Below are 23,535 nucleotides of genomic sequence, written 5' to 3'. Positions count from 1 at the left end.
TATATCCTTAACTCATGTTGGAAATTCAAGGCGACCTGATAGGCTGATTTGGCCGGCAGATAGGAGGGGGTGTATTCATCAGGTCTGGTTTTAGGTGGCTTCATGACAGGGCTGAACATCGAAGATCTCGCCAACCCTCCTCATCCAGAATTACAGATCCCTTGGTGTGGAAGTGTATATGGGGCATCAATGCTCCTTCGAAGATTAGGAATTTTTTATGGAGAGGGCTTCGGGGTGCATTGGTGACACATCTAAATCTTTTTAAAAGAAGATGTTCTCCTCCCCAATTTGTCTATTATGCAACGAACATGAGGAAACTATGGAGCATGTTCTCCTGTTTGTCCATGGACGATTTGGGTGTGGTTTGGAGGCCCATTAAACTATAGGGTGGATCCAATGGCTGTGACAACTCTTGATGCCTGGATACTCATGGTTTCTAAGGAGTGTTTGAGGAACTCGGTTGACACGAAGTTTCTCCTTACTGTTGTGGCTTTTACTTGCTGGCATATCTGAAAGATCGATGTAAGTTAATTTTTAATCGAAAGCCTCCATCCCCGCTCCGAACTATTTAGGTCATTGTTGGTGAAGTGGAGTTGTTCCTGAAGGCCAAAGCCCTGTCACATATCCTTTCGGTCCCTAGTTCTCGACCCCCAGATCATCGTTGATCTTAGACCCCCTCCACCCCCGCACATGTTAAAAATAAATGTTGATGCTAATTGGTAGGCCGATTGCGAGCGAGAAGTTGTTGGGGTGGTTGTTGCGTCATTTCAGTCTACGGAGATGAGCAACTATGTTTGGGTTGAAAGACCCCCATCTTCATTTGTAAGAATCTTGAATAAAGATGGACTACCTTGTCTTCCGTAGTTTGTTTCTGGCTCATGGGGGAGGGTTGACGTTGGTGCCATGTTTGTCGGCGTCTTTGTATGCCCTGTCCTCATTTTTTGCGTTGTATTTGCCGTCTCCTATCGGCTTTCCTTTCTTCCAGATTAATCTATCTAGCTTTCTCAGGAAAAAAAAAAAAAAAAAAAAACAATAATATGCCATAAATCTAATATATAATATTAATTAATAGAGAGACATATATTATGGTGTTACATGACTGTGGTGACACAAGTGGTCTCGAAAAATTTTTTGAAAAAAAAAAAAAACATGTATGCTCAAAAATCAATTTTGCTGAAAACTCTTTTATTAGAGGCACGAAAAGATACAATAAAATTTTAATTGTTTGTAGATACAAGTGCTTTTACAATTCATAAGTACTTCTAAATATTGTCATTTTTTTTTTGGTTTGTTACGTAAAATTTATTTATTTATTATAAGGGAAAGATGATTTTATCATACTCTCGTTTATTTATGGCATTTGATTAAATAAACAAGGGATACGTAAAGAAAGAGTCGTTTGATAACTATTTCGTTTTCAGTTTTTTGAAAATGGAAAATTGAAATCTTAGCTACTTTCAATTTTCAATTTAAAAAAAAATGAAAACTAAAAATTAAAAAGTGAAAATTCAAGGTAAATTTGAAAACTCAAGGAAGTAGCTTTTTGTTTTCAAATTTTTATTTTTTTAAATAAAAATTAAAAGTTACCAAATATGACTTTAGTTTTCAATTTAATATAAATGTAAAAAAAAATTAGACAATAGAGAGAGAAAAGAATGCATAAAACTCATTTCATATTCGAAAACCTCTTTTAACTAACCCTCGCTGAGGTGGTCACATTGAAGAACTTCTAAAAAAAAAACCCATTTGCCAACTTATTTTATACAATTATTAGAGAACCAAAAGGAGTAAAATTAACTATTATTCTGACACACCCCGACCGGAATGTCTATTAGAACTCCGAATCGAGCTGTGCTGGCTGACACCCAGAAGGTAACGAAGCCATAAAATGTGATAATGTGCAAAATGTGAATAAATTTAAAACTAAAAGTGCCTATATACACAAGTACGCGGTGAGCGGGTATGGACCCATTTCACACGTGATACAGAGCATAAGAAAAGTACAGTGAGGTAAGATAATAATTATACCATCATAAAAAGCCACATGAACTGGGAGTGCCACAAGTCCTCGTTGATACAGAACTTTGCTACTAGAACCTGGAGGGGTGCAAAATAGAGAGTGTGAGTGGGCAAACAAAGATTTTCAAAATCATTTCAATTATCAATGGTAGTAACCCATCGCCGTAAAACCTGTATAGTTTCCAGAAAATCATACTACGTAGAAGTATGAAATCAAATATATACTAACAGTAAATCCAGAAGTATACCACTACTCAGCATCTCATTAGCAATATAAATAATCATGTGCTTAAGAACCCATACTAGCATGCAAGCCGGAATCACCTATGGTGACCTGTACGACTGCACCCATATCTCATTAACCAATGCTAGCACATAAGTCGGAGTCACCTATAGTGACCTATACGACTTATCTATATCTCATCAATCAATGCTACCACATAAGTCGGAGTCACCTATAGTGACATGTACGACTTATCCATATCTCATCACATATCCAAGTAATATGTCAGCCGTATCCACCTATTGTGGCCTGTATGGCTGAACCTATAGCTCATCACATATCCTTGCATACGAGTCAGAACCACCTATAGTGGTCTGTATGACAGGACTGGGTGTAAATAAGTACGCTTAAGTGCTACAATCACGTGAAGACAATGCGAATAATCGCAGGTCACCTATGAGTCGGAACCACCTATAGTGGTCTGTACAACAGGACTGAGCATCTCCCTTGGATCCAAGGTGAGCGTAAGGTACGGGAGGTGAACATCACGTGAATGACTGTGCCCTGGCCACGGGCGGAAGCACTAACATCGGGGTGCAGGTTTATGAGCTATAATTGTATCTATTGTAACATATATGACTTATGGGCAACCTGTAGGACAGTGTCGGAGTTGCCTATCATTGCAACCTGTACGACAAGGTCAGAGTTGCCTAAAACATACATGTAGTCATACCATAACTCCAACATTTCAATTAATACTATAAACTCACCTGAACTTACCTGGGTGTCCTGCGTTCACCTTTGCACTTCAAAGGGTTCACAATAATTAAGTGCAGGTAATATACATATGGATATACCATGATGCAATCTAATACTCAACCATGACATCGCATTTTCAATTATATAAATAATATGGCATAAAAATGCATAAGCCGTAACGCCCTACTCGCGAACTAATTATTTTCGGGAATAATTATCGGTGATAAGCCCAACTAGACACTAGTTTAATTAACTATCATTACTTATGTTTCCTTACTTCAAATTCTTGATTCTTCACACATTGATTTATGATCAACATTTAACCACCAAAACATAAGGTTATATCTCACATTTTCCACCAATATCCTTCACATTACTCAATTCCTAAATAAGGCTATTGTCTCAATTATTTAATCTCACTTCTTGTATGGCTGCATCTAACGTCTCGTTAGACTGCCTACGTACCCTAAACAAGGATCAAGTCATTCGTAGTTCACATTAGTACTTCAAAGCATTCACAATAATCATAAGCAATAATGAATTTATAAACGTCTATGGAATTATCAATCCTATACACACACACACACACAATAGAAAGGAAAAGACCCACTCACTTGAGGTCCGCGCTACGACTCCCTAGCACGGATATTGAGACATCACGAACCAATGTCGCCTAGAACAATTATCAAATCACGTCTCAGAGTTCTTACTGATAGAATACATAATTTACACAAACACATTCCTACGTAATTCACTCCAAAAGATCTGCATCCCGGATTTCCGATCTGTTACTTCCAAAGATTCAAATATGTTCCTAGAACCACGTACTAATGTTTCATTATGATCCAACAGTTGGATCTCCGCTAATGGCCAAAACCAAGTGACGGTCAATATTTTATTTTATGAACTTACAAATCCAATTCGGGAAGATCTGTACATCGGATTCCCGATCCGTAAGTTTCTATGGTCCTCAAATATTACATACTATAATATATTAAAGTTTGGTGATAGAACAGACGAATCATCTATTCTTATAAAGGTCAAGTGATGTGTCATAATAAAACTAAGTTCCAACAATCAAACCACATCATATGGATATCAATTATGGCATCAGAACATCTAATTGAACTTAAAAGGACATCGTCGGCCCACTGGCCAGGCCACTGCCACACACACCGCCGCGGATGGTGGTCGGCCGCCGGCCGGACTAGCCGGAAAATTCAATTGTTTCTAAAAATTACCAAAATTCACAGAAATGAAGATGTCAAAGAGAGGAACAACTTTTATACCTGCCACGAAGTCCAAAAGTGGACGAAAGATAATCAATTTTGCCCACAAAGCCGGCAGGTGCCTAAAACTTCCCAGTGTCAATTCGTCGTCTACGGTGGTCCAACGGAGTCAAGGTTGGTTGAGATTTTATCCTGGGATGATGGGCTACAAAGCCCAAGTGGTCGCATTGGCCATTGCTTTGCCGATTCGCTGGAAAATTGAAAATGATGGCCGGAGCACGGCGAGAACCGTCGACTTTCATGGTCTCAAACCGCCACATACAGAGCTTAATCAAGGTGGTTCTTGGGTGGATTTTGTAGAAGGGAATGAGAGCTTCAAGATGGCGGTGGTGGTGTCAAAAAATTCCACGGTAGTTGGCCGGAATCGGCCTTGGAAATTGGGTGGTCGCGATGGTGGCATGCACGAGAAAGCCGAGAGCTTTCTCCTGTTTTTTTTTTTTTTTTTTTTCTAATTTCTAATTGGGCTGCTGCCCTTTTTCTACCTTTTATCTAATTGGTCCTCCTTAATCAATTAACTAATTTTAAATAACCAACTTCAAACGTTCGTAACTATACCGTTATAATCCGGACTCACAAATGGCTTTCGCCTATGTGTTCATACCAACCAGTACTACTTAAATACGCCAAAAGAATAAGTCATATATTCCTCTAGATAATGGTCAACAGAAATCAAAATTCTTGCCTCTAGGCATTTTCGTCAATTTCCTCGATTAAAATAAATAAAAAACGAAATTTTAGGGACGAGTCGTCACATATTCCCTTCATAAGTTTAATGAAAAAATAGGTTTAAAGATAATTTAGTAAATCACTCACATGCACTCTCTCATTTTTCCCTCTTGCATGCCCTTAAACTTCTCTTTTTTTAAGTGACTCTTTTAGCTCTCATGGTATACTGACATAAGTTTTTCATCGGTTAGTATAAATATATAATTGTATTGAAAATAAAAAATAAAAAAATCTCATGACATGGTAGTATAAATATATCATAGTATAAATGTATCATGTACCATTTCCCAAATTATATTTTTAGTACGTCGATATTTTTACACTAGGAAGAATGAGGAGTTTGGCTAAGCTACATAATAGGCAACCTAATTTGGTAATAAATTTACCATCCATGAGATTAGAACCTAAGACCTTTCACTTCTAAATGAAGAGGAATATCATCAGATCGTAGTACTGAGTGGCACAATTTCCCAAATTATTAACTTAACAAATACAACATGATTATTTAAAAGAAAAAAAACCAAAAGGAAAAGCAAAGCCTAACAAATTTATCATGATATAAAATTATATATTTTTTTAGAAAGATTTTTTTTTTCTAGATAATAATATATACTACTATATAAAACTGGAAGCCCATTTGAGATCATGGGCTTCACAAAAAATAATAAGACAAAAATACTCACTAAACAAAAAAGTTCAAAAGTAGCTCAAAATAATGTAGGGTATTTTCATCATATAAATAGTATTTTGCTATAATTAATTTTTTTGTATAGTTTTTTTATTTTTATTTTGTTTTTATAATTAATACTTCATAATGAGTTCGCAATAATGTGATTCAATCAATTGTTTACTAAATATTATTTTCTCTATTTTCAAAAACGTTCAAAATATCTTGAGAGGAGCATGGTGCCGATTATAAAAAAGCTATTTCACACGCGCATAATCATGTGATTCAATTAGTTGTCAAATAATTATTTTTTTTAACAAACGATATTATCTACAATAAAGGGGAGGTGGGTGAATTTAGCCTCACAATAGCTTAGTAATAATGTGATTCAAAAAATATTTATTCGCGCGTAGCACGCCGTGATTAAAAATATACGTGTGCATGAAGGCTAGTTATTGTTAAATTATTGGATGATATCCTTCATTCTTTACATTTGTGTAACATTAATTTTTTTCCTATTACAATTGATATTCTATATTAATCTATACTAAGAGTATAAAGCCCCGTTTGTTACACCGTCTTAAGAGGAATTGTCTTAACTGGGATTAGAATCCCACGGTTGGTAACGTAATTATTAGCGGTAAATCCGGACTCATTTTCACTACCAGCCTCACTAGAGTGAGATTTTTCAGTGTGACCGACATACAATGTGGTACAACACGTGTCATTATACAATTGGTGAGATATGTGTGTTAAAAAATTAATATGTAAAATTTTCCTACACTTACATAAAAACACGTGATATATTATCCGTATTTCCGTTACAATAAAAAATTTCTCCTCGCTAGGAGGGTACTAGTAATCCCGTGCTTAAGCACTGGATTGCTAAGAACCTTTCTAAACCTGCTTTCTCCTTCGTACATGAGCAGCAGCAGCATCCTTCTCCAGTCACCAAATCAAAAAATGGCTCTCGTGGATCTACATCGTCTCGCGACCCCAACCCCCTCTTTAACTTCAAATTGATTTCTCTCTCCCTTATGAGACCGACGAACCCACAACCCAGATTTCCCTCTATAACGAAACCGAATCAAACGAGCCTGAGCGACCTGCTGCCTCATCTCCATCACCCGACGCCTGCACTAAGCCCACTCTCCAAAATTTTCAACCATTTTCTTCCCCATGGTTTTGGGGTTGAAGATTTGCAGACAATCATGGAGTTTGTGAGAGGACGTGAAAAAGGAGAGAAAGATAGGAGAGTTTGAGTCTGACCAGAAAGACAAAATCTCATCTAGAGATTAAAGGAAAATGGCGGGGTTGATAAATTATTATATTTATTTATTTTTTTGGTTTTTTTTTAAGACAAAGAAAATTTTAAAATATATAAAAAGTAAATTTAAGTCCTAAAAATATTTGCCACTTAGTTGTACAGTCTGGTGGTATTCCTCTTCGCTTCGAAGTGAGAGATCTTAGAATCGAAACTCGTAAATAACGATTCGATACCAAATTAGGCTGTCCATTGTAGCTTAGCCAAACACCCCCTCCCTCTGGTGTAAAAATATCGATGTACTCGAAAAGAAAAAAAGTCCTAAAAATATTTTAGTTTGTAGTTTAGTCCGACACTACACCAAACACTTCAATATTCTTATGTTGCTTAGTTCATGCCAAACAAATTTAACTTAGTCTCTAAAACTAGTTCAGTCCGAGTTAGTTTTCCGTAACAAACGGGGCCTACGAGTACCTAAAGAGGTTTAAATCAGATAAATATGAGTTGAAAAAAAAGATCTTAACTATCAAGATAATCCATCATTTGCGATAACATGAAAACTTTATAAATGAGGAAATTCATTTAATCCACCTGCATATCATTTTCTTTTACACAAACGATCTTTTACACAAAATGATGTTTTACATAATTCATCTATAAAGAGGAGAACTCAAATTTTGGCGCAGAAATAAAGCTCATTGTTTTAGCAATATTAAGCTAACAACTCTTAAGGGGTTGTTTGATAATTATTTTATTTTTAGTTTTTAATTTTTAGTATTTGGTTTTTGGTTTTCAATTTTCAATTTTCTGAAAATTTGTTTGGTAGCAACTTTCAATTCTCAGTTCTTGAAAAAAAAATAAAAAATAAAAAGTGAAAATTCAAGAACAAATTTTGAAAACTCAAGAAAATAATTTTCAATTTTTTAAAAAGTGAAAAAAAAAACTAAAATTTGAAACAAAATAGTTATCAAATGACTCATAAGTCAGTATTTTTTCTTTTCGTTTAATTAGACGCTAAGTTCTAATGTGGCATAGACTTGATCTAAATTTTATGCACTCACTAATCATCAATTTCAATATTTAGTACTTCACGTAGTATAAATGCAAAAATTAAAACCTCGTACCTCATTTTACAGATAATCCAACCTTATGGTGTAAATGCATTTGGAAAAGGATCATCGTCGGATCCTTTTCCTGGGGATCTCGGGGATTCTATGATCATGACCGTTCATCGTATATCGTGCGATCAATTTTCGTTAGATACTATTTATATTTAATTTTAAATTTAAAATAATTTCTAACCGTACGATATACAATGAACGATCACGATCACGGGATCCCCGAGATCCCCAGGAAAAGGATCCTCACCGGATCCTTTTCCAATGCATTTAACCCAAACTTGATGCGACTTCCATTTTATTTCAAGTGGCAGTTTGTTCCAGATCCAAAAAATTCACCTGTTTTCAGATTGGGTCCAATTTTATTTGATTTTTTATTACACCTATTTTGCCCCTTGAAAATAAAAAATAGTTAAATTCTTTAATTTTGAATTTAAAAATTTTAAATTTTGAATTTTCAAATACCTTTATGTAACATCCCACATCGCCCAAGGGAGTGATCCTTACATGTATATTCTCATCTCTACCTAGCACGAGGCCTTTTGGGAGCTCACTGGCTTCGGGTTCCGTAGGAACTCCGAAGTTAAGCAAGAAGGGGGCTAAAGCAATCCCATGATGGGTGACCCACTGGGAAGTTGCTCGTGAGTTCCCAAAAACAAAACCGTGAGGGAATGGTAAGCCCAAAGCGGACAATATCGTGTTACGGTGGTGGAGCGGGCCCGGGAAGTGATCCGTCCCGGGCCGGGATGTGACTTTATCTACCCGTTTTCTAATTAAAAACATTTTAAAAACATATTACAACCAATCTTATAACTTTATCAAAAATAAAAAGAAACGTTGTTGAGGTAGATAAAAAAATTGTGATGTAGGTAGATAATATTAATTAATCTATGATATAAGTATACCATGAATAAAAACCTATCGTATAGATAGATAACACAAAATAATATGTGATATAGATAGACGAATGAGCAAAAAATATCGTATAGATAGATAACACACTTAATTTGAGATAGAAATTTTTTTGATATATAGGTAGATAAAATACAATTAATCTATAACACGGGTATAATAAATAAAATATACAAATAGATTCATTACATAAATATATAATACAGGTAGATAAACAAAGCAATGCATTCCCTATAAAGGTTGAAAAGAAAAATATGTATAATCCAAGTTCAAACTAAAAATTAGGAAGAAATTAATAGTGCATGCATTAAACTCATTTTTTCATGGCAATGTTCCCAATCAAAATGACGTAACTAGTGCTATATTGTGGGAGGACCTGGTGGGGATGACAAGTAGGAAGATGCAAGATTTGATGTACTTCAAAGCTCTATACCATTGAAAAAAAAATTAGAAATTGTGACCTTGTATTTCAAAAAGGAGGAAGAAATCATAAGAGCTTGAAAGAAGAAGACCAAACAAGAAGGAAGGGGATCGGAGAACACAACACAAATTGTATACGGGAGTTATGGAAGAAGAGTATACTTTAAAACTACTTCTACAAATAGGGGATTATTTGAAGATAAATAATCAATTATAATACTTTATACCTATAAAGCAAATATATCCTACTCACTCTATAGAAAGACAAAATTATTTTCTACGTCTACCTATGTATTAGGTATATAAACAAAATACATAAAGTGCATTTGCTATAACGTTTTTACTTTTAAAAAGAAAAGTTCATATAAACAAACAAAAAACTAAGAAAGAAATTAATGGTGAGAGCCTACAATTATATATACACATCAACACCCACGGTTATGGTTTAGAAGGCTTTCTTCCTAGCCCTGTGGTTAAATGTTCCAGCATGAACACACACGGTTATGGGTTCCAAGGAGGAAGAAGACCACCACGCATAAAAGATAATACTGTTTGTATGAGAGTTATGAGGAAGAAGAGATAATATTATTTTAAACTAATCCTATAATTATGAGATTACTTTAATGATAAATAATCAATTATAATTAATTTCATAATACAAGTAAGTCTAGAATTAATAGATAATGTTAATAGAGAGGTAATTTTAACAAAAAATATAAAAAAATTGACGTGGACAATGAGTCACTGGACTTAAACCAATAATTAAATAAAATTGAACTATATCTAATAATTGCTTACAAATTCAGACTTATTTCAAGTTTCTTTATTTTATTGACCAAAAAGGAATTATTTAGTAAATTCCTAATCAGAAAAGAGCAGGTTGGGGAGGTTTGGTCCTCGGGTGTCGAGGACTGAGATGGACTTGCCATCGAACCTCCATGGACGCTGAATAAAATACAAACCAAACAACCCAGAAGAGATCTTCTCTTCCTTGTTTCTTCAACCCCAAATTTTACCTTTTTTTCCCTCATTTCTTGTGAACTTTCTCTCTGCTGCTGAAAGGCTGTAGCCAGAGACTTTAAAGTAATAAAAAAAAAAGGCCAACAAGTTTGAAGGAATCATCCAACCAATTCTGCTTTCGACGTCCCAACTAGCAGCATTACCAGATTACTAAAGAACCCATCTGCTTCTTTGGCTCATATCCTTCAGAACCCTTCTACTTTTGCTGGGTTCCTGATTTTGTAGCTGAAGAAAGAGAAGGCTCGGGGGAGAAATATGAGAATTTGGAAGCTGGGTTTTGCTGGGTTTCTTGTTGCTGCCTTTGTGGTGGGGTTTGGTTCAGGGGAGCAGGCCCGCACTGAGAGAATTTCAGGTAGGAAACAGAAAGACTTTATTTTTTTCGATTTACATGATTTGGTTGTTCTTGGGTTTTTGCCGTTTTTCGATTTCGAATTTCATTTTGCTGCCTCTAACTTCTACCTGGGTTTTGATCACTTGAAGTTTCGGTTTTGATTGACGGTGTGTTCCTAGGTTTGGTATATCTTTTGGATCTAAATTTGATGTACAATTGGACATATGTAATGGTGGATGTTGATTTAGCTCTTATCATTGTTAACTTACACATTGTGCTAAATTTTGATTTGACAATAATTAGCCTAGTCTCGGAAACAAGTTTAGCGTTCAAATTTAGTTACCGAGGTTCTGGTTTGATCTGTTAATATTCAAAGTTACATACGCAGTAATGCTGGTTTGTTTAGCTGGGGTTGTAGCTCCCAGAAGGGCAGCAAAGATATTATATGCTGTTGTGACGATGTTTATGAACTCCAAGGACCAAGAATTTTGCGTTTTTTGCCCTTTTGGATTTGTTCTTTAGAAGTCTGTCGATTGTATGCAGATACAAATCTGCTGAGAAATACAAGTTTATGAGAACTTAAGTATGGTTTGTTTGCACCGAATGTAGGGAGTGCTGGTGATGTCTTGGATGATGACCCAGTGGGAAGGTTGAAGGTTTTCGTGTATGAGCTTCCAAGCAAATACAACAAGAAGATTCTGCAGAAGGATCCCAGATGCCTCAACCACATGTTTGCAGCTGAGATATTTATGCATCGGTTTCTCCTGTCTAGCCCTGTCCGAACCCTTAATCCTGAAGAAGCAGATTGGTTTTATACTCCTGTTTACACCACTTGTGACCTGACACCCAATGGCCTTCCATTGCCTTTCAAGTCACCACGGATGATGAGAAGTGCAATACAACTTATTTCTTCGAATTGGCCTTATTGGAACCGGACAGAAGGGGCTGATCACTTTTTCGTAGTGCCTCATGACTTTGGAGCATGTTTTCATTATCAGGTTAGATTTAGAAGCTTGGTTTGCGTCTTAGCTCTCTCATGGTTTTCTGATGGTCCGAATACATATTTGAACCAATTGGAATATGTTAACTTGTTTCAATATGCCTGTACATTTATTTGTTGTATTTGAGCTGTCAATTATCTGAATTTGTTGTGTAACTATTGCAGGAAGAGAAGGCTATTGAAAGAGGAATTCTTCCCATGCTCGAACGTGCAACTTTGGTTCAGACTTTTGGGCAAAAGAATCATGTTTGCTTGAAAGAGGGCTCAATTACAGTTCCTCCTTATGCTCCTCCACAGAAGATGCAAACCCACCTAATTCCTGAGAAAACTCCTCGGTCCATCTTTGTTTACTTCCGAGGATTATTTTATGATGTGGGAAATGACCCCGAAGGTGGTTATTATGCAAGGTAATTCTTCCATAACCTATATGTAAGTGTTAACAATAATGGTGTCTATGAGGTCAGAAAACATGACGGCATTTAATTTTCTAAACTAGATATTAACTTGTTATAGCTGTTGAAAAAAAGAAATGAGAGTTTGGGTTCTTTGGTTTGCTAGATAACACTAATATGAAAATCGGTCAGGGCAGGAGATGGTCTAACTTTTTGTACTGTACAGAGGTGCACGAGCAGCAGTGTGGGAGAACTTCAAAGACAATCCGCTTTTTGACATCTCTACCGAGCACCCCACCACATACTATGAGGACATGCAACGAGCAGTCTTTTGTTTGTGCCCTCTCGGCTGGGCTCCTTGGAGTCCAAGATTGGTCGAAGCAGTGATTTTTGGCTGCATTCCTGTTATCATAGCAGACGACATTGTTCTACCCTTTGCCGATGCCATCCCTTGGGAAGAGATTGGCGTGTTTGTAGATGAGAAAGACGTCCCCAACTTGGACACCATACTCACTTCAATCCCACCTGAACTGGTATTGAGGAAGCAGAGATTGCTCGCCAACCCTTCAATGAAACAAGCAATGTTATTCCCACAACCTGCCGAAGCAGGGGATGCTTTCCATCAAGTTCTGAATGGACTCGCGCGCAAGTTGCCACACGGCCCTGATGTTTTCTTGAAGCCAGGTGAGAAGATCCTGAACTGGACAGCAGGGCCCGTGGGCGACCTGAAGCCTTGGTAGCTGCTATGACCTTTGACTCCTCTTCAGCCAAGCCTCCAAACTTTACAGTAGTAATTTTGTTGTAGTTGAGATACCGATTTTCATGACACTGTAAAAATTCGGATTCCGTGAAAATGTATCAAGATTATATGTTTTTCTTTTTGTAGTTTGACTTGGATTGTTACAATTCCATTGAAAGCCATGATGGTGATTATTCCATCGTTAAGCTTCAGGTAACTTCTGAATCCGAAACCAGACATCTCTGAATCACCATGTTGAATGGTTATTTTTTGGAAGGCAGATTCTCTGCCCTCCCACTTTCCGTGCCCTCTGCTTGTGTGATCACGGTTAAGCCACGTTAACATTTTATATTAGTATTCTTTTTTATCTTAGTATCTCTATAAAAAAAACAATATAAAATGTTGACGTGGCTTAACCGTGACCACACAAAACAAGAGGGCACCGGAGGACACGGGAAGTGGGAGGGCAGAGAATCTGCCTCCTATTTTTTGGGGGGTAAAACGGTAATTTACTATTGTGGGCAAGAAGATGTTAGGTTTATTTTGGAATGTGAATTGGAATTATTCGGATTAACGATTGAATTATGAATTCTCTCAATTCGTAATTTTTTTGATTTAGGACTTCTCAATAAAGGGAGTTGCCTAAGCACTCGGTTAAGATTCATTTCGGAATGGCTAAAAATATCTTTTTACAACCAAAAGAGTGACTATATTTTGCAGAAAAAATTTCGACGTGCCTTTTGAATCAAGAAACATTTTCTAATATTTTTTTACAAAGTACTTCCAATTACTTTTTCAAAAGGCACCGAGTGCGTTCTGGGAAATATTTTCAAAATTTTAGTAAATTTTTCAAATTATTTATAATAAAAACACAGAGTTCAGCTAAGCCACACGATAAACAGCTTAATTTGGTATCAGATTCGTCATCCACGAGATTTGAGTTCAAATCTCGTGGATGGTGAATCTAATACCAAATTAAACTGTCCATTGTGATTTAACCGACTCAAATCTCGTGGATGGTGAATCTAATACCAAATTAAACTGTCCATTGTGATTTAACCGGATTCTTTCTTCTTTTAATGTAAAAATATCGATATAATAAAAAAGCACTTAAGAACTGCCGATAATCAAACGGATGTAAGAAAAAAATAAAATACAAGTGTCGAGAGGGTGGTGGGTGTGAATGGGTGGGTGTGAGTGATTGGTGTGTGGCGATTTCGAAAGCCACGCGACACCCAATGAGACTCGCACAATTCCACTTCACCTTTTTTGTTCCCACCACACTTTCTTATCCTCTTCATATCTTCCTGTCACTCCAACTCTACTTTTTCACTCACTTCCCTACTATCCTACACCATGGCCCTGCAACTGCAGGCACCCACCACAAGAAGCCACCTAGCGCCACCGTCTCCGTTGGCAGCTCCGAAGGGCAATGCCGGCCTCCGACAACCGCCCGATCGTTTCGCTCTAAAATCATCCTTCTTCTCTTCGTCACACCACCTCTTATTGCTTTCCCCCAAGCAGAGGCCTCTTGCTTCTTCCGCTGCACCCAAGTTTTCCATGCGCGTTGCCTCCAAAGGAGCATATATTTGTCGTGATTGCGGGTACCACATATTACACCTTTTATTTCTAACAAGGCGATATTCTAACCATTCTAATCTATGGGAGCGGGATTCGAATTTGGGTTTTTCTTTGTTGTTCTTTAATCTTGATGGCCATGGTGATGCTGCTGCAGGTACATATACAACGACAGAACTCCCTTTGAGAAGTTACCTGACAAGTATTTCTGCCCTGGTGAAAATTACTCCGTTTTTTACAGATGACATGCATTTCACTCTCAAATTACAAAGCTCTTTATATGCAGTACAAATGCGGTGTAGGTTTTAATTTAACCCGTGCAAGTAATCTGTGGTTTGCAGTTTGTGGTGCTCCGAAACGGAGGTTTAGACCATACCAGCCTCCGGTGACCAAGGACGCCAACAGCATAGACGTCCGAAAGCAGCGAAAAGCGCAGCTGCAGAGAGAAGAAGCAATCGGGAAGGCGCTGCCTATTGCTGTCGCCGTCGGAGCTGTGGCGCTTGTTGGATTGTACTTCTACATCAATGTCGGCTTTCAGGGATAGAAAGTGTTACTGTAACCTCAAATTAGTGAACATTCGTAGAATGCTCGTATCAGGGAGCCTTTTTCTGAATCTTTCTGTTCAATTTACTTGCATCACACCTGCAATTCAATGCACAATAAGAATAAAGAGATACCACTTGAAAGTTTTGGAAACGCAACATGCCCCGTCTACAATGGGAGAGAATTCCTGTTCCCCTCGGGATGGCATTGTGTCAATAGTCTGGGACACCACAATGGCATCCCATCCCGGGGGGTGTAGGTAAGTCCATCCTCTTTCCAGAAAACAAGGTGAATTTTGCATGAGCTAGGCCGCGTTTCCATACACCAGCAGAGTGGCAGATGAACAAATTTTGCTTGTAACATATAGTAAGGTACTCGGAAACACAAGAAGTGAGAGATGATAACTGATGTGAAATACCAATTAAGAGAGCGGAGTAACAAAAAATATGAACATTTACATGGATGGTTTAAGTAATAGACGATTATTCTTGCAACACAAATGAACCCTCTATTCTTTTCTCCATAGACTGCTGGATAGGAAAATTTAAAGAAGAAAACATGTCATTGGTACTAGAGGCCGGCACAGGCTTGAATTCGTACGGACCTTCCTTTGGACCCCAAACCTGTAACAATACAAAGCACTTTCAATTTTTCCTGTGAGCACTACCACATTACAGCATCCAGTAAGGGAATTAAAGAGTGTCCGACTAAGAGAAGGGAAACCGACCTGATTTCCATCAGCATCAAATCCCCGATCCCAGGCTTGTATCTCATTATTTTTATGAATTGCAAGTTCCGATGTACAGTACGCTGCTCCATTCTGCAACAAACGGGGAAAAACGATATATCATTGAGTAACAGTCATTTGATTCATTGCAGTTTCAACTTTCAAGCAACCAACTGTTATCCATGGCCCCAGAACAAGGTCTTAACAAAAGGAAAAAAGGATCAAGATCAAAAGAATTACCCATGAATTTGGAAAGCTGTCAGGTGGAGTTGAACCTTCATATAAGCAGCGTTTCCCACGCTCACAACGTTTCAGATGTATTGTTGTCAAATGCTCTGCAATGTCCTGCAGACAGAGATAAGTATGAATAAAAACTTTGAAAGCATATCTATAAATGTTTTCGAATGGTTAAATATCAATCTAATTCCCGGATGAAGTAGCAACTCCAGAGCATTTTTTAAGTGCTTACTCACAAGCTTGGGCCTGAAGCCTCACAGGCAAGGTTATAACATCAACGGTCCCTGGTAATGAATGTTTTCAAAATATGGCATTTAAAAAGAATTCAGGCCTGTGAAATTCCTAAGTTATCACTAAGAAGATCTTAGATTTCATTTTTAAATAAGATTTATCCTCCAAAAGGTTCAATGCTAAAGAAGTTATATCAGGTTGAAGTTACCAAATGATGTGGCTTTGATACCAGAGAACCTCAAAGCATGCATTGACAAGCTAAGATTGAGATTTCGATGCGAATAGACTAACCCTAATAACTTCTTCAGGAAGCGGTCGCTGATCTTTTGAGCGATCACAGAAATTCTTGTACTCCTCCGCGTCTCTGATTGCATATGAGCTTAGCTGATTATTAACAAAAATTAAACATATCAGAACCTCAAAGAATCCCGAGATGCATCTCTCACAGTCTATTCTCATGTCATGCCAGTGCATGAAGTAAAAGAGAGCTAGTGAACATTTACTTAACGAATACTCCCCGAAAGGGCCGGGAGGGGTGGTAAGTTTGCCTTTCAATGAAAAAAGATAAGTTTACATACAGATTACAATAACATTAACAACATGCTCTTGAAATGAAACCGCGAAACGGATTATACACCCACCTCAACATCACATTTCAACTCTTTCGGGCAAGGCTTCACCATATAAAATCTCTGCAACCAGGTAGCACTAACAATTACACAAAATAACAAAATTATGGGCAAGTAAGTTTGCCAAGAAATGACATTTGAAGGCAACAACATACTTGTCGAAACGGCTTCTGAGGAGTCCTCCAAAAAGCCTAACCAAAACCCCACAAATTCAAGCTTATAATTAACACAAAAAACCAAACTTTACAGCAAAAAAGTTGCTGGATTTGGCAAATAAATAAACTTACTTGTTCAAAGTACAAAACCTTAGAACCATCCACCATTTCAGCTGCTGGGCAAGTTACCATTCTGCAAGAAAATCCCGAAATCATGTAAAATTCAACTGCAAAATCCTTGAAACAAAAAACCCCAATTGAATTGCACAAGGAAGGAAGGAGGAATTGGGGCCCAATTGAGCTTTTTGGGGACCGACCTAATGTTGAAGTAGTGGTCAGGATCTCTGGCCGCTTGGTCTTTGGAGAACTTCTCGCCGGAAAGAGAACGGGTAACCAGGCGGGCGTGGTCCCACCGGGTGGTGGACTTGGTGAGTCGCTTCAGCAGCAGAACTCCGCCTATCAGCACCAGGGTCTTAACCACCAACCCGCGCGCCACGCCCCATCCTCCGGCGGAATCGGAGCTCCCACCGCCCGGCTCCGACCCGATTACCATTTCCTTGATTTTATTACAATCTCAATTCAGTACCTGCTACTAGTACCATTCCGATTGAACCCACGCAGCTACTAAATCCTGAATAAACCCACTTTTTTTATTATATAATTTTTAAACTTCTCTGTGTTGAAAATATAGATTGATCATATGGGTTGGGTTGGGTTGGATTGGTTTGGTTCATCAAGACCGTTTATCTGGATTTTGAGAGAGAAGGATCGGCCGTCGGCTTTGTTTCTCAAGAGCTGACCACCAACGATTGCCACGTTGCCGTCACCGTGCCGTCCTGTTTCTTCCATCTGCTTGCCGATGTGGTTTAGGGTCCGTACTGGCTTGGGCCATACCCATACAGCCCAATTCATCAACAACTATTGTCCAACATTTCATTAAATTTATACGGAGTGTGGCTAGACTAATTTGTCATACAAATAGACTTGCCAATAAATCGGATCTTGATACAAATTCCATCTACATTCGATTCGATCCGATTAAGATGGATTTGCTTAATTCGGTTGGAATTTTCTCCCCCACATTCCGACCCCATAAACTCCGCGAATAGAGTAGCCGAGTAGGGATGTCACTAGACCAACTAGTCAAAAGAACAAAATTTTACAGCTTAATTCTCATTGTATTACATAACTAAAAATATGTACAAGATACAATCCTTGTTCCATAAGGAAACAATAAACAATAAAGGACACAAACATATATCCTTCCTAATAAAGGACTCCTAATATTTACAATATATTTACATCCCATTTTTAATATTACACACGGCAATACTTCCCCTCAAGTTGGAGCATAGATATCACACGTGCCCAACTTGACAAGTGAGTCACCAAAAGACCTACTACACACATCATGAGTGAGGATATCCGCAAGTTGCTCTTCCGAGTTTACAAACGGTATTGACACAATCTTCTTCTTAAGCTTTTCCTTAATGAAATAACGATCAACCTCCACGTGCTTTGTTTTATCATGTTGTATCGGGTTCTCTGTAGTCTCACTGCGGACTTATTATCACAATACAAATTTGTGGTCTCCTTTAGTTTGAAACCTAGACCCTAGAGTAACTTACGTAACCAAAGAACTTCACATACTCCATGCGCCATACCTCTGAATTCAGCTTCAGCTGAAGACCTAGACACCACATTTTGTTTCTTAATCCTCCAAGTAACTAGATTTCCACCAACAAACGTAAAGTATTCAGAAGTAGAGCATCTATCAGTCACATCACTTGCCCAATCAGCATCAGTAAATCCCTCGATCTTCAGATGATCGAAATTTTTAAACAAAATCCTTTTCCTGAAGCTAACTTCAAATAAGCTAAAATCCGCATAACAGCTGCCATATGATCCACACTTGGTGAGTGGATGAATTGACTCACCACACTTACTGCATACGCTATATCCGGACGGGTATGAGCTAAATAAATTAGTCTTCCTACCAGTCTCTGATATCTGACTTTATCTACCAGTTCTTGATTCGGATAAATCCCCAGGTAATGTTTCTCCATAATGGGACTATCCACGGGTTTCCACCCAAGCATACCTGTTTCCTTCAATAAATCAAGAACATATTTTCGTTGAGACAAGAAAATACCTTTGGATGAACGAGTAACTTCAACTCCAAGAAAAAAACTTTAAGTCACCTAAACTCTTCATCTCAAACTCAGCAAAAAGGTTCTTCTCCAGTTTGACAATCTCATCTGAATCATCACTTGTTATTATCATATCATCCAAATAAATAATCAAGGCTGTTACCTTACCGTTTCTTCGCTTCACAAATAGACTCTGATAATACCCATTCTTTCTTATGGCCTGAGTGAATCTCCCAAACCATGCACGAGATGACTGCTTAGGCCCATAAAGTGACATCTGCAATCGGCACATTCCTGCTTTTCCTCCGTTACTATATCCCGGAGGAATATTCATATATACTTCTTCCTCTAGATGTACATGAAGAAACGCATTTTCAACATCAAATTGTTTCAATGGCCAATTCAAATTTGTAGCTAATGAGAAAAAGACTCGTACCGTATTCATCTTAGCCACCGAAGAGAAAGTTTCCTGATAATCAACCCTGTATGTTTAAGTGTATCTTTTCACCACCAACCTTGCTTTATACCTGTGAAGTGATTTGTCAACCTTGTATTTAACTGCAAAAACCCATTGGCACCTGACTGGTTTTTTTTCCTTTCGGCATCTTAATTACTTCCCATGTATTATTTTTCTGCAATGCTCTCATCTCTTCATCCATTACTTCGGTCCATTCTCGACTTTTCAAAGCATCTTCAACCCAAGTTGGTTCTTGAATTGAATCCACATTATTCACCCAAGCTTGACATTCGGATGAAAGGTTGTTACATGACACATAATTGGCTATTGGATACTTCAATTTTCCTTCCAGAGAAAACCAGTCAGGAGGTACACCACGATTTTGTCGTGGTGGCAACTTATACGTACTTATTACATCATTATTTACATGAACATCAATGGTACTTACCTCAGGGATATCCAGAGAAGACGTATTGGACGATGGCATGATTAAGCTAAAGAGAGATAGGGAACAAGCTCGGCAAGAGTTTCGGTAGTACTAAGCTCAGCAACAACCTAGTGTGGAGCTGTTTCTTTTTCAGCAGAAGCTGGCTGAACGCCAGCATAGTCTTCCTCAGTAAGGCCTGGCTAACACGTTGCACTTGGAGGGGATGAACGACGACTTTTGGCTAAAATACATACTTCACAGTTCAATTCTGAGTCTTCAATATCACTGAACAAATCAAGTAATATATGTTTCAAATAATTAAACAATGCATGCCCCAAACGACGATGCAATAATAATACCTTCTGTAGATTACTATTACTGACACACGAACCAAATTAACTCTTCCAAGAACCACATCATCCGCATAATATAGCCTTTCTCTCTTAGTGCCATACTCAATGATCTCCTTTGTCTGAATATCCTGAAGCAAGCAAAATGAAGGATACATCAATACAACACAATCCAATTGTTTAGTGACTTGGGGTATATGCAATAAGTGATGGGACAATGACGAAACCAATAAACAATTATGTAAGGGAAAAAAGGGTGTAAGAGACAATGTTCCTGCTCCAATAACAGTAGTAGTAGTACCATTGGCAATTGCCACACACTTTTTATGAGAATGGGTCGTAGATTGAAACAAAGTCTTATCATACGTCATATGATCTGCTTGCACCAGAATCCAAAATCCAACCTGTATTCGCCAGTTGTAATAACTCACGAAACAGTAATACAAGACAATCATAACACCACACCAATTACGGAACCACACGCTGCAAGGAATACAAGCAGCAGTAACAGTGTCATGCTGCTATTCAGGTTGTTGGATTGACACAAAAAACAGTGGACTGCAGACTTTTTGCACGGATTGTAGCAACTAAGTATGCACGACAACAGCAATCCAAGTAGTGACGAAAAGCTAACACGTAAGAAAAATATCCAATTTGTTTGGGAATTCTCAAGGCAATACAATTGTTTTGCTTGGCATTTGAGCACTCACTTTTTACCTAATAACATACTTTGCATTAGGCAGCAACTGCAATCCACTAGGGTTATCGATGCCATAATCAATCAAGGAACAACCTATTTTTCAACACTTACAATTCAGATTGGAGAGATTATTCAAATTTTATGTGGAATGAACCTCAACAATTTCAACAAGATGGATATTGGCAACAATCTGAGGAGTTTTGTTCAAGACCTATGCAGCCACCACAACCTCCCCCACAACAATTCCAATCGAATTCAAGTATGTCCATGGATAATGATAAAATTCTTGATGTACTAACTTCTTTGATGTAGGGCTTACAAAACCAAGCAAAGAAATAATGAGATCATACAACGACTTTAGAAACAAAAACATCACAGATTAATAACTCTCCAAACAAAGTATAGGCTTAAGTCTCTTAGGGTTGTAGCGTTAGTTTGAGTTTCTTCCTTCAAGCAATTATACACAGAGATTACCCAAAAAAAAAAAAACAAAAAAAAAAAATCCACTGCACAACAGCCACTGCTCAACATACGACACAGATAAAATTCACCCACCGCAACATGGTAATAGTGATGGACTTGATTACAATCGCAGCAACACATAGTTTTTGTTTAGGATTTTTGATCAAAACCTAGCTCTGATACGAAATAGAATTTTACGGCTTAATTCTCATTGTATTACATAATTGAAAATATATGCAAGATACAATCATTGTTCCACAAGGAAACAATAAACCAAACAAATATCCTTCCTAATAAAGGACTCCTAATATTTGCAATATATTTACATCCCCTTTTTAATATTACTCACGGCAATAAAAAGTACATATTTTGGGACATGAAATTGGACAATGCTTCATAAGGCATAGATAAAGTGGCTTGGGGACTTCAACTTGCTCATATGATGAAGAACGATTTATGAACCCAAAATGCATGAGTGGAAACCCGATATCATGTTCACTAAAATATTAAATCACATGCAAACTTATGTTATGTTATTAGATAGTTGTTCCAGCAACTCAAAAGCTATCCAGGTTTCGAATGCTCCTCTCATCTCTTATCAGCCTGCCATGAGAATAATCACTTGTCACAGATTCAAGTAGAAGTGGAGGAGACCTCCTACTTTGTGCTGAATCAGTCTTTTCCTCCCCAAAACAATGAGCAGGAGCATCCCACTTGGCATCCTCAAGCACAGCTCCCACCTCGAATGTCATCACGTGAGCATTATATCCTGCATTATTGCACTAATTCATCAATCATTTATAAACAAATATATGTATATATATTGTGTTCTCAAACTATCAATTTGAGGGGAAAAATCTTTCGCCAGGTCGTTTGATCATATGGATGGTCTGACCAATCACACAAAACAAAAGAGATTTTATATTTTGATCTCATTCGACTCCACGCTAATTATACGCTTGTAAGAGAGCTACCTTACCCAAAAATCCTTCCAACTTGACACTTCTAAACATTAAAACATTCACTACTAATATGCTTAAGTGTCTCATTTAATAGGAACACAATCTGCTAGATTACGATTCATTTATACCTTAATGGATAAGGATGAACGCATCAATGAAATAGTTATGCTACACGAATTCTTAGATAATAAGAATATAATCTACTGAATTATGATTAGTATATACCCTAGTAGAGAAGGGTTATCCTATTAAACTAATGGCTATGGTGAATTCTCATTAAATATTAACGTATACTTAGTAAAAAAACGGTGAACTCATCAATCGAACTCTTAACTGCTACGAAAGTGTTTCATCGAAGGCAAATTTTCATAAATTAGCAACAGAAACTTTGATACCTGTGTAGAAAACCCAATGGACAGGTCTTTTAGTGAGAACATCCTCATAGTACCAAATAAAATCAACCTTCTCCCACACATTGCACAGAAACCCGTCCACGCGTCGCTGACCCAGATAATTAGCGCCGTCGAGCCAATCAGGCCGGAGAATGCCAACTGGAAAATGCATGGTGTTGCATTCTCTGTCGGAGTCCAAGGTGTAGATGTACGAGGTACCATTGTCCCATTCGAGGTCGTAGGTGAGCTTCCCCAGCTGGCTTTGGATTATGTTGAAGTTGCGGCCGTTGGGCCAGTCGTACCAGAGATCCACCACCTGCAGGGCTCCCTTGCTGTTGTTCATGAAGAGGACAGAGTGGAACTGGTGGGGCCACGCCGCCGGTGCCGGGTCGTCGGAGGCGGACTCTACCGCCGTCATCATCGTCGTCAGTGGCAGATTGAGTGGCGTCAGAAGGAGGAGGAGGAGAAAAGGCAAGGACATGGACACGGACATGGTCGGACTTGTAGAGGTCATTGAGAGGATATGGTTGCACCTGCAGAAAGTTGTCCCCACTATATACGATAGAACCGAAACTTATCAATGTTCTCGTACCAAGACAATTAGATTACGGATTTCCGTTTCCACCCACAAACTTTTCATGTATTTATAGTTATAC

General features: G+C 37.9%; 4 protein-coding genes and 1 non-coding gene across 7 annotated transcripts; 3 read left to right on the top strand and 2 right to left on the bottom strand.

Annotated features, from left to right (window-relative positions):
• The first annotated feature begins 10,240 nt into the window (after positions 1-10,240).
• On the top strand, positions 10,241-13,085 carry LOC103931308 (probable beta-1,4-xylosyltransferase IRX10L). 2 transcript variants are annotated; one of them, XM_009340752.3, is made up of 4 exons: positions 10,241-10,769; positions 11,358-11,746; positions 11,914-12,155; positions 12,367-13,085. In XM_009340752.3, exons 1-4 carry the CDS (start codon positions 10,673-10,675, stop codon positions 12,878-12,880), a joined length of 1,242 nt encoding a protein of 413 aa, XP_009339027.1. In that variant the 5' UTR covers positions 10,241-10,672; the 3' UTR covers positions 12,881-13,085. The 2 variants fall into 2 exon arrangements, with proteins under 2 accessions (XP_009339027.1, XP_048445798.1); XM_048589841.1 differs by having other exon boundaries at positions 11,292-11,746.
• Positions 13,086-14,128: 1,043 nt separating this feature from the next.
• LOC103931307 (rubredoxin-2) lies at positions 14,129-15,143 on the top strand. Its single transcript, XM_009340751.3, has 3 exons — positions 14,129-14,483; positions 14,615-14,673; positions 14,799-15,143. The coding sequence occupies exons 1-3, from the start codon at positions 14,236-14,238 to the stop codon at positions 14,999-15,001; spliced, it is 510 nt and encodes a 169-aa protein (XP_009339026.1). The 5' UTR covers positions 14,129-14,235; the 3' UTR covers positions 15,002-15,143.
• LOC103931305 (chromophore lyase CRL, chloroplastic-like) lies at positions 14,973-17,850 on the bottom strand. Of its 2 annotated transcripts, XM_048590008.1 has the most exons (9): positions 17,297-17,850; positions 17,112-17,172; positions 16,980-17,015; positions 16,837-16,887; positions 16,487-16,579; positions 15,968-16,072; positions 15,728-15,820; positions 15,459-15,623; positions 14,973-15,099 (listed from the first exon to the last, which is right to left on the bottom strand). In XM_048590008.1, exons 1-8 carry the CDS (start codon positions 17,530-17,532, stop codon positions 15,483-15,485), a joined length of 816 nt encoding a protein of 271 aa, XP_048445965.1. In that variant the 5' UTR covers positions 17,533-17,850; the 3' UTR covers positions 14,973-15,099; positions 15,459-15,482. The 2 variants fall into 2 exon arrangements, with proteins under 2 accessions (XP_048445965.1, XP_009339024.2); XM_009340749.3 differs by lacking the exon at positions 14,973-15,099 and having other exon boundaries at positions 15,392-15,623; positions 17,297-17,849.
• A 3,125-nt stretch (positions 17,851-20,975) lies between these two features.
• LOC125479891 lies at positions 20,976-21,070 on the top strand. Its single transcript, XR_007260348.1, has one exon. It is a non-coding gene; the product is annotated as a small nucleolar RNA R24 (small nucleolar RNA).
• A 632-nt stretch (positions 21,071-21,702) lies between these two features.
• LOC103931304 (uncharacterized protein At4g14100-like) lies at positions 21,703-23,393 on the bottom strand. Its single transcript, XM_009340748.3, has 2 exons — positions 22,883-23,393; positions 21,703-22,294 (listed from the first exon to the last, which is right to left on the bottom strand). The coding sequence occupies exons 1-2, from the start codon at positions 23,391-23,393 to the stop codon at positions 22,083-22,085; spliced, it is 723 nt and encodes a 240-aa protein (XP_009339023.1). The 3' UTR covers positions 21,703-22,082.
• Between the last annotated feature and the right edge of the window lie 142 nt (positions 23,394-23,535).

This window comes from the organism of the source record quoted next, unplaced genomic scaffold (assembly GCF_019419815.1).
Source record: "Pyrus x bretschneideri cultivar Hongxiangsu unplaced genomic scaffold, Pyrus_bretschneideri_v1 Contig3, whole genome shotgun sequence".
In the NCBI taxonomy this organism is placed as follows: Eukaryota; Viridiplantae; Streptophyta; class Magnoliopsida; order Rosales; family Rosaceae; genus Pyrus; species Pyrus x bretschneideri.
This window is presented reverse-complemented; position numbering and strand designations above follow the sequence as displayed.

What these genes read in the sequence shown, in the direction of transcription:
- LOC103931307 (XM_009340751.3), top strand. Translation starts at nt 14,236, where the DNA reads ATGGCCCTGCAACTGCAGGCACCCACCACAAGAAGCCACCTAGCGCCA. An exon ending in TATATTTGTCGTGATTGCGG is followed by an intron (nt 14,484 to 14,614) that starts GTACCACATATT and finishes ATGCTGCTGCAG; the next exon opens with GTACATATACAACGACAGAA. An exon ending in TGACAAGTATTTCTGCCCTG is followed by an intron (nt 14,674 to 14,798) that starts GTGAAAATTACT and finishes TGTGGTTTGCAG; the next exon opens with TTTGTGGTGCTCCGAAACGG.
- LOC103931308 (XM_009340752.3), top strand. Translation starts at nt 10,673, where the DNA reads ATGAGAATTTGGAAGCTGGGTTTTGCTGGGTTTCTTGTTGCTGCCTTT. An exon ending in GAGCATGTTTTCATTATCAG is followed by an intron (nt 11,747 to 11,913) that starts GTTAGATTTAGA and finishes TAACTATTGCAG; the next exon opens with GAAGAGAAGGCTATTGAAAG. An exon ending in GAAGGTGGTTATTATGCAAG is followed by an intron (nt 12,156 to 12,366) that starts GTAATTCTTCCA and finishes TGTACTGTACAG; the next exon opens with AGGTGCACGAGCAGCAGTGT.
- LOC103931305 (XM_048590008.1), bottom strand. Translation starts at nt 17,532, where the DNA reads ATGGTAATCGGGTCGGAGCCGGGCGGTGGGAGCTCCGATTCCGCCGGA. An exon ending in AGTTGAAATGTGATGTTGAG is followed by an intron (nt 16,580 to 16,836) that starts GTGGGTGTATAA and finishes GTTAATAATCAG; the next exon opens with CTAAGCTCATATGCAATCAG. An exon ending in TTCCTGAAGAAGTTATTAGG is followed by an intron (nt 16,073 to 16,486) that starts GTTAGTCTATTC and finishes CTCTGTCTGCAG; the next exon opens with GACATTGCAGAGCATTTGAC.
- LOC103931304 (XM_009340748.3), bottom strand. Translation starts at nt 23,393, where the DNA reads ATGACCTCTACAAGTCCGACCATGTCCGTGTCCATGTCCTTGCCTTTT. An exon ending in CCATTGGGTTTTCTACACAG is followed by an intron (nt 22,295 to 22,882) that starts GTATCAAAGTTT and finishes GCAATAATGCAG; the next exon opens with GATATAATGCTCACGTGATG.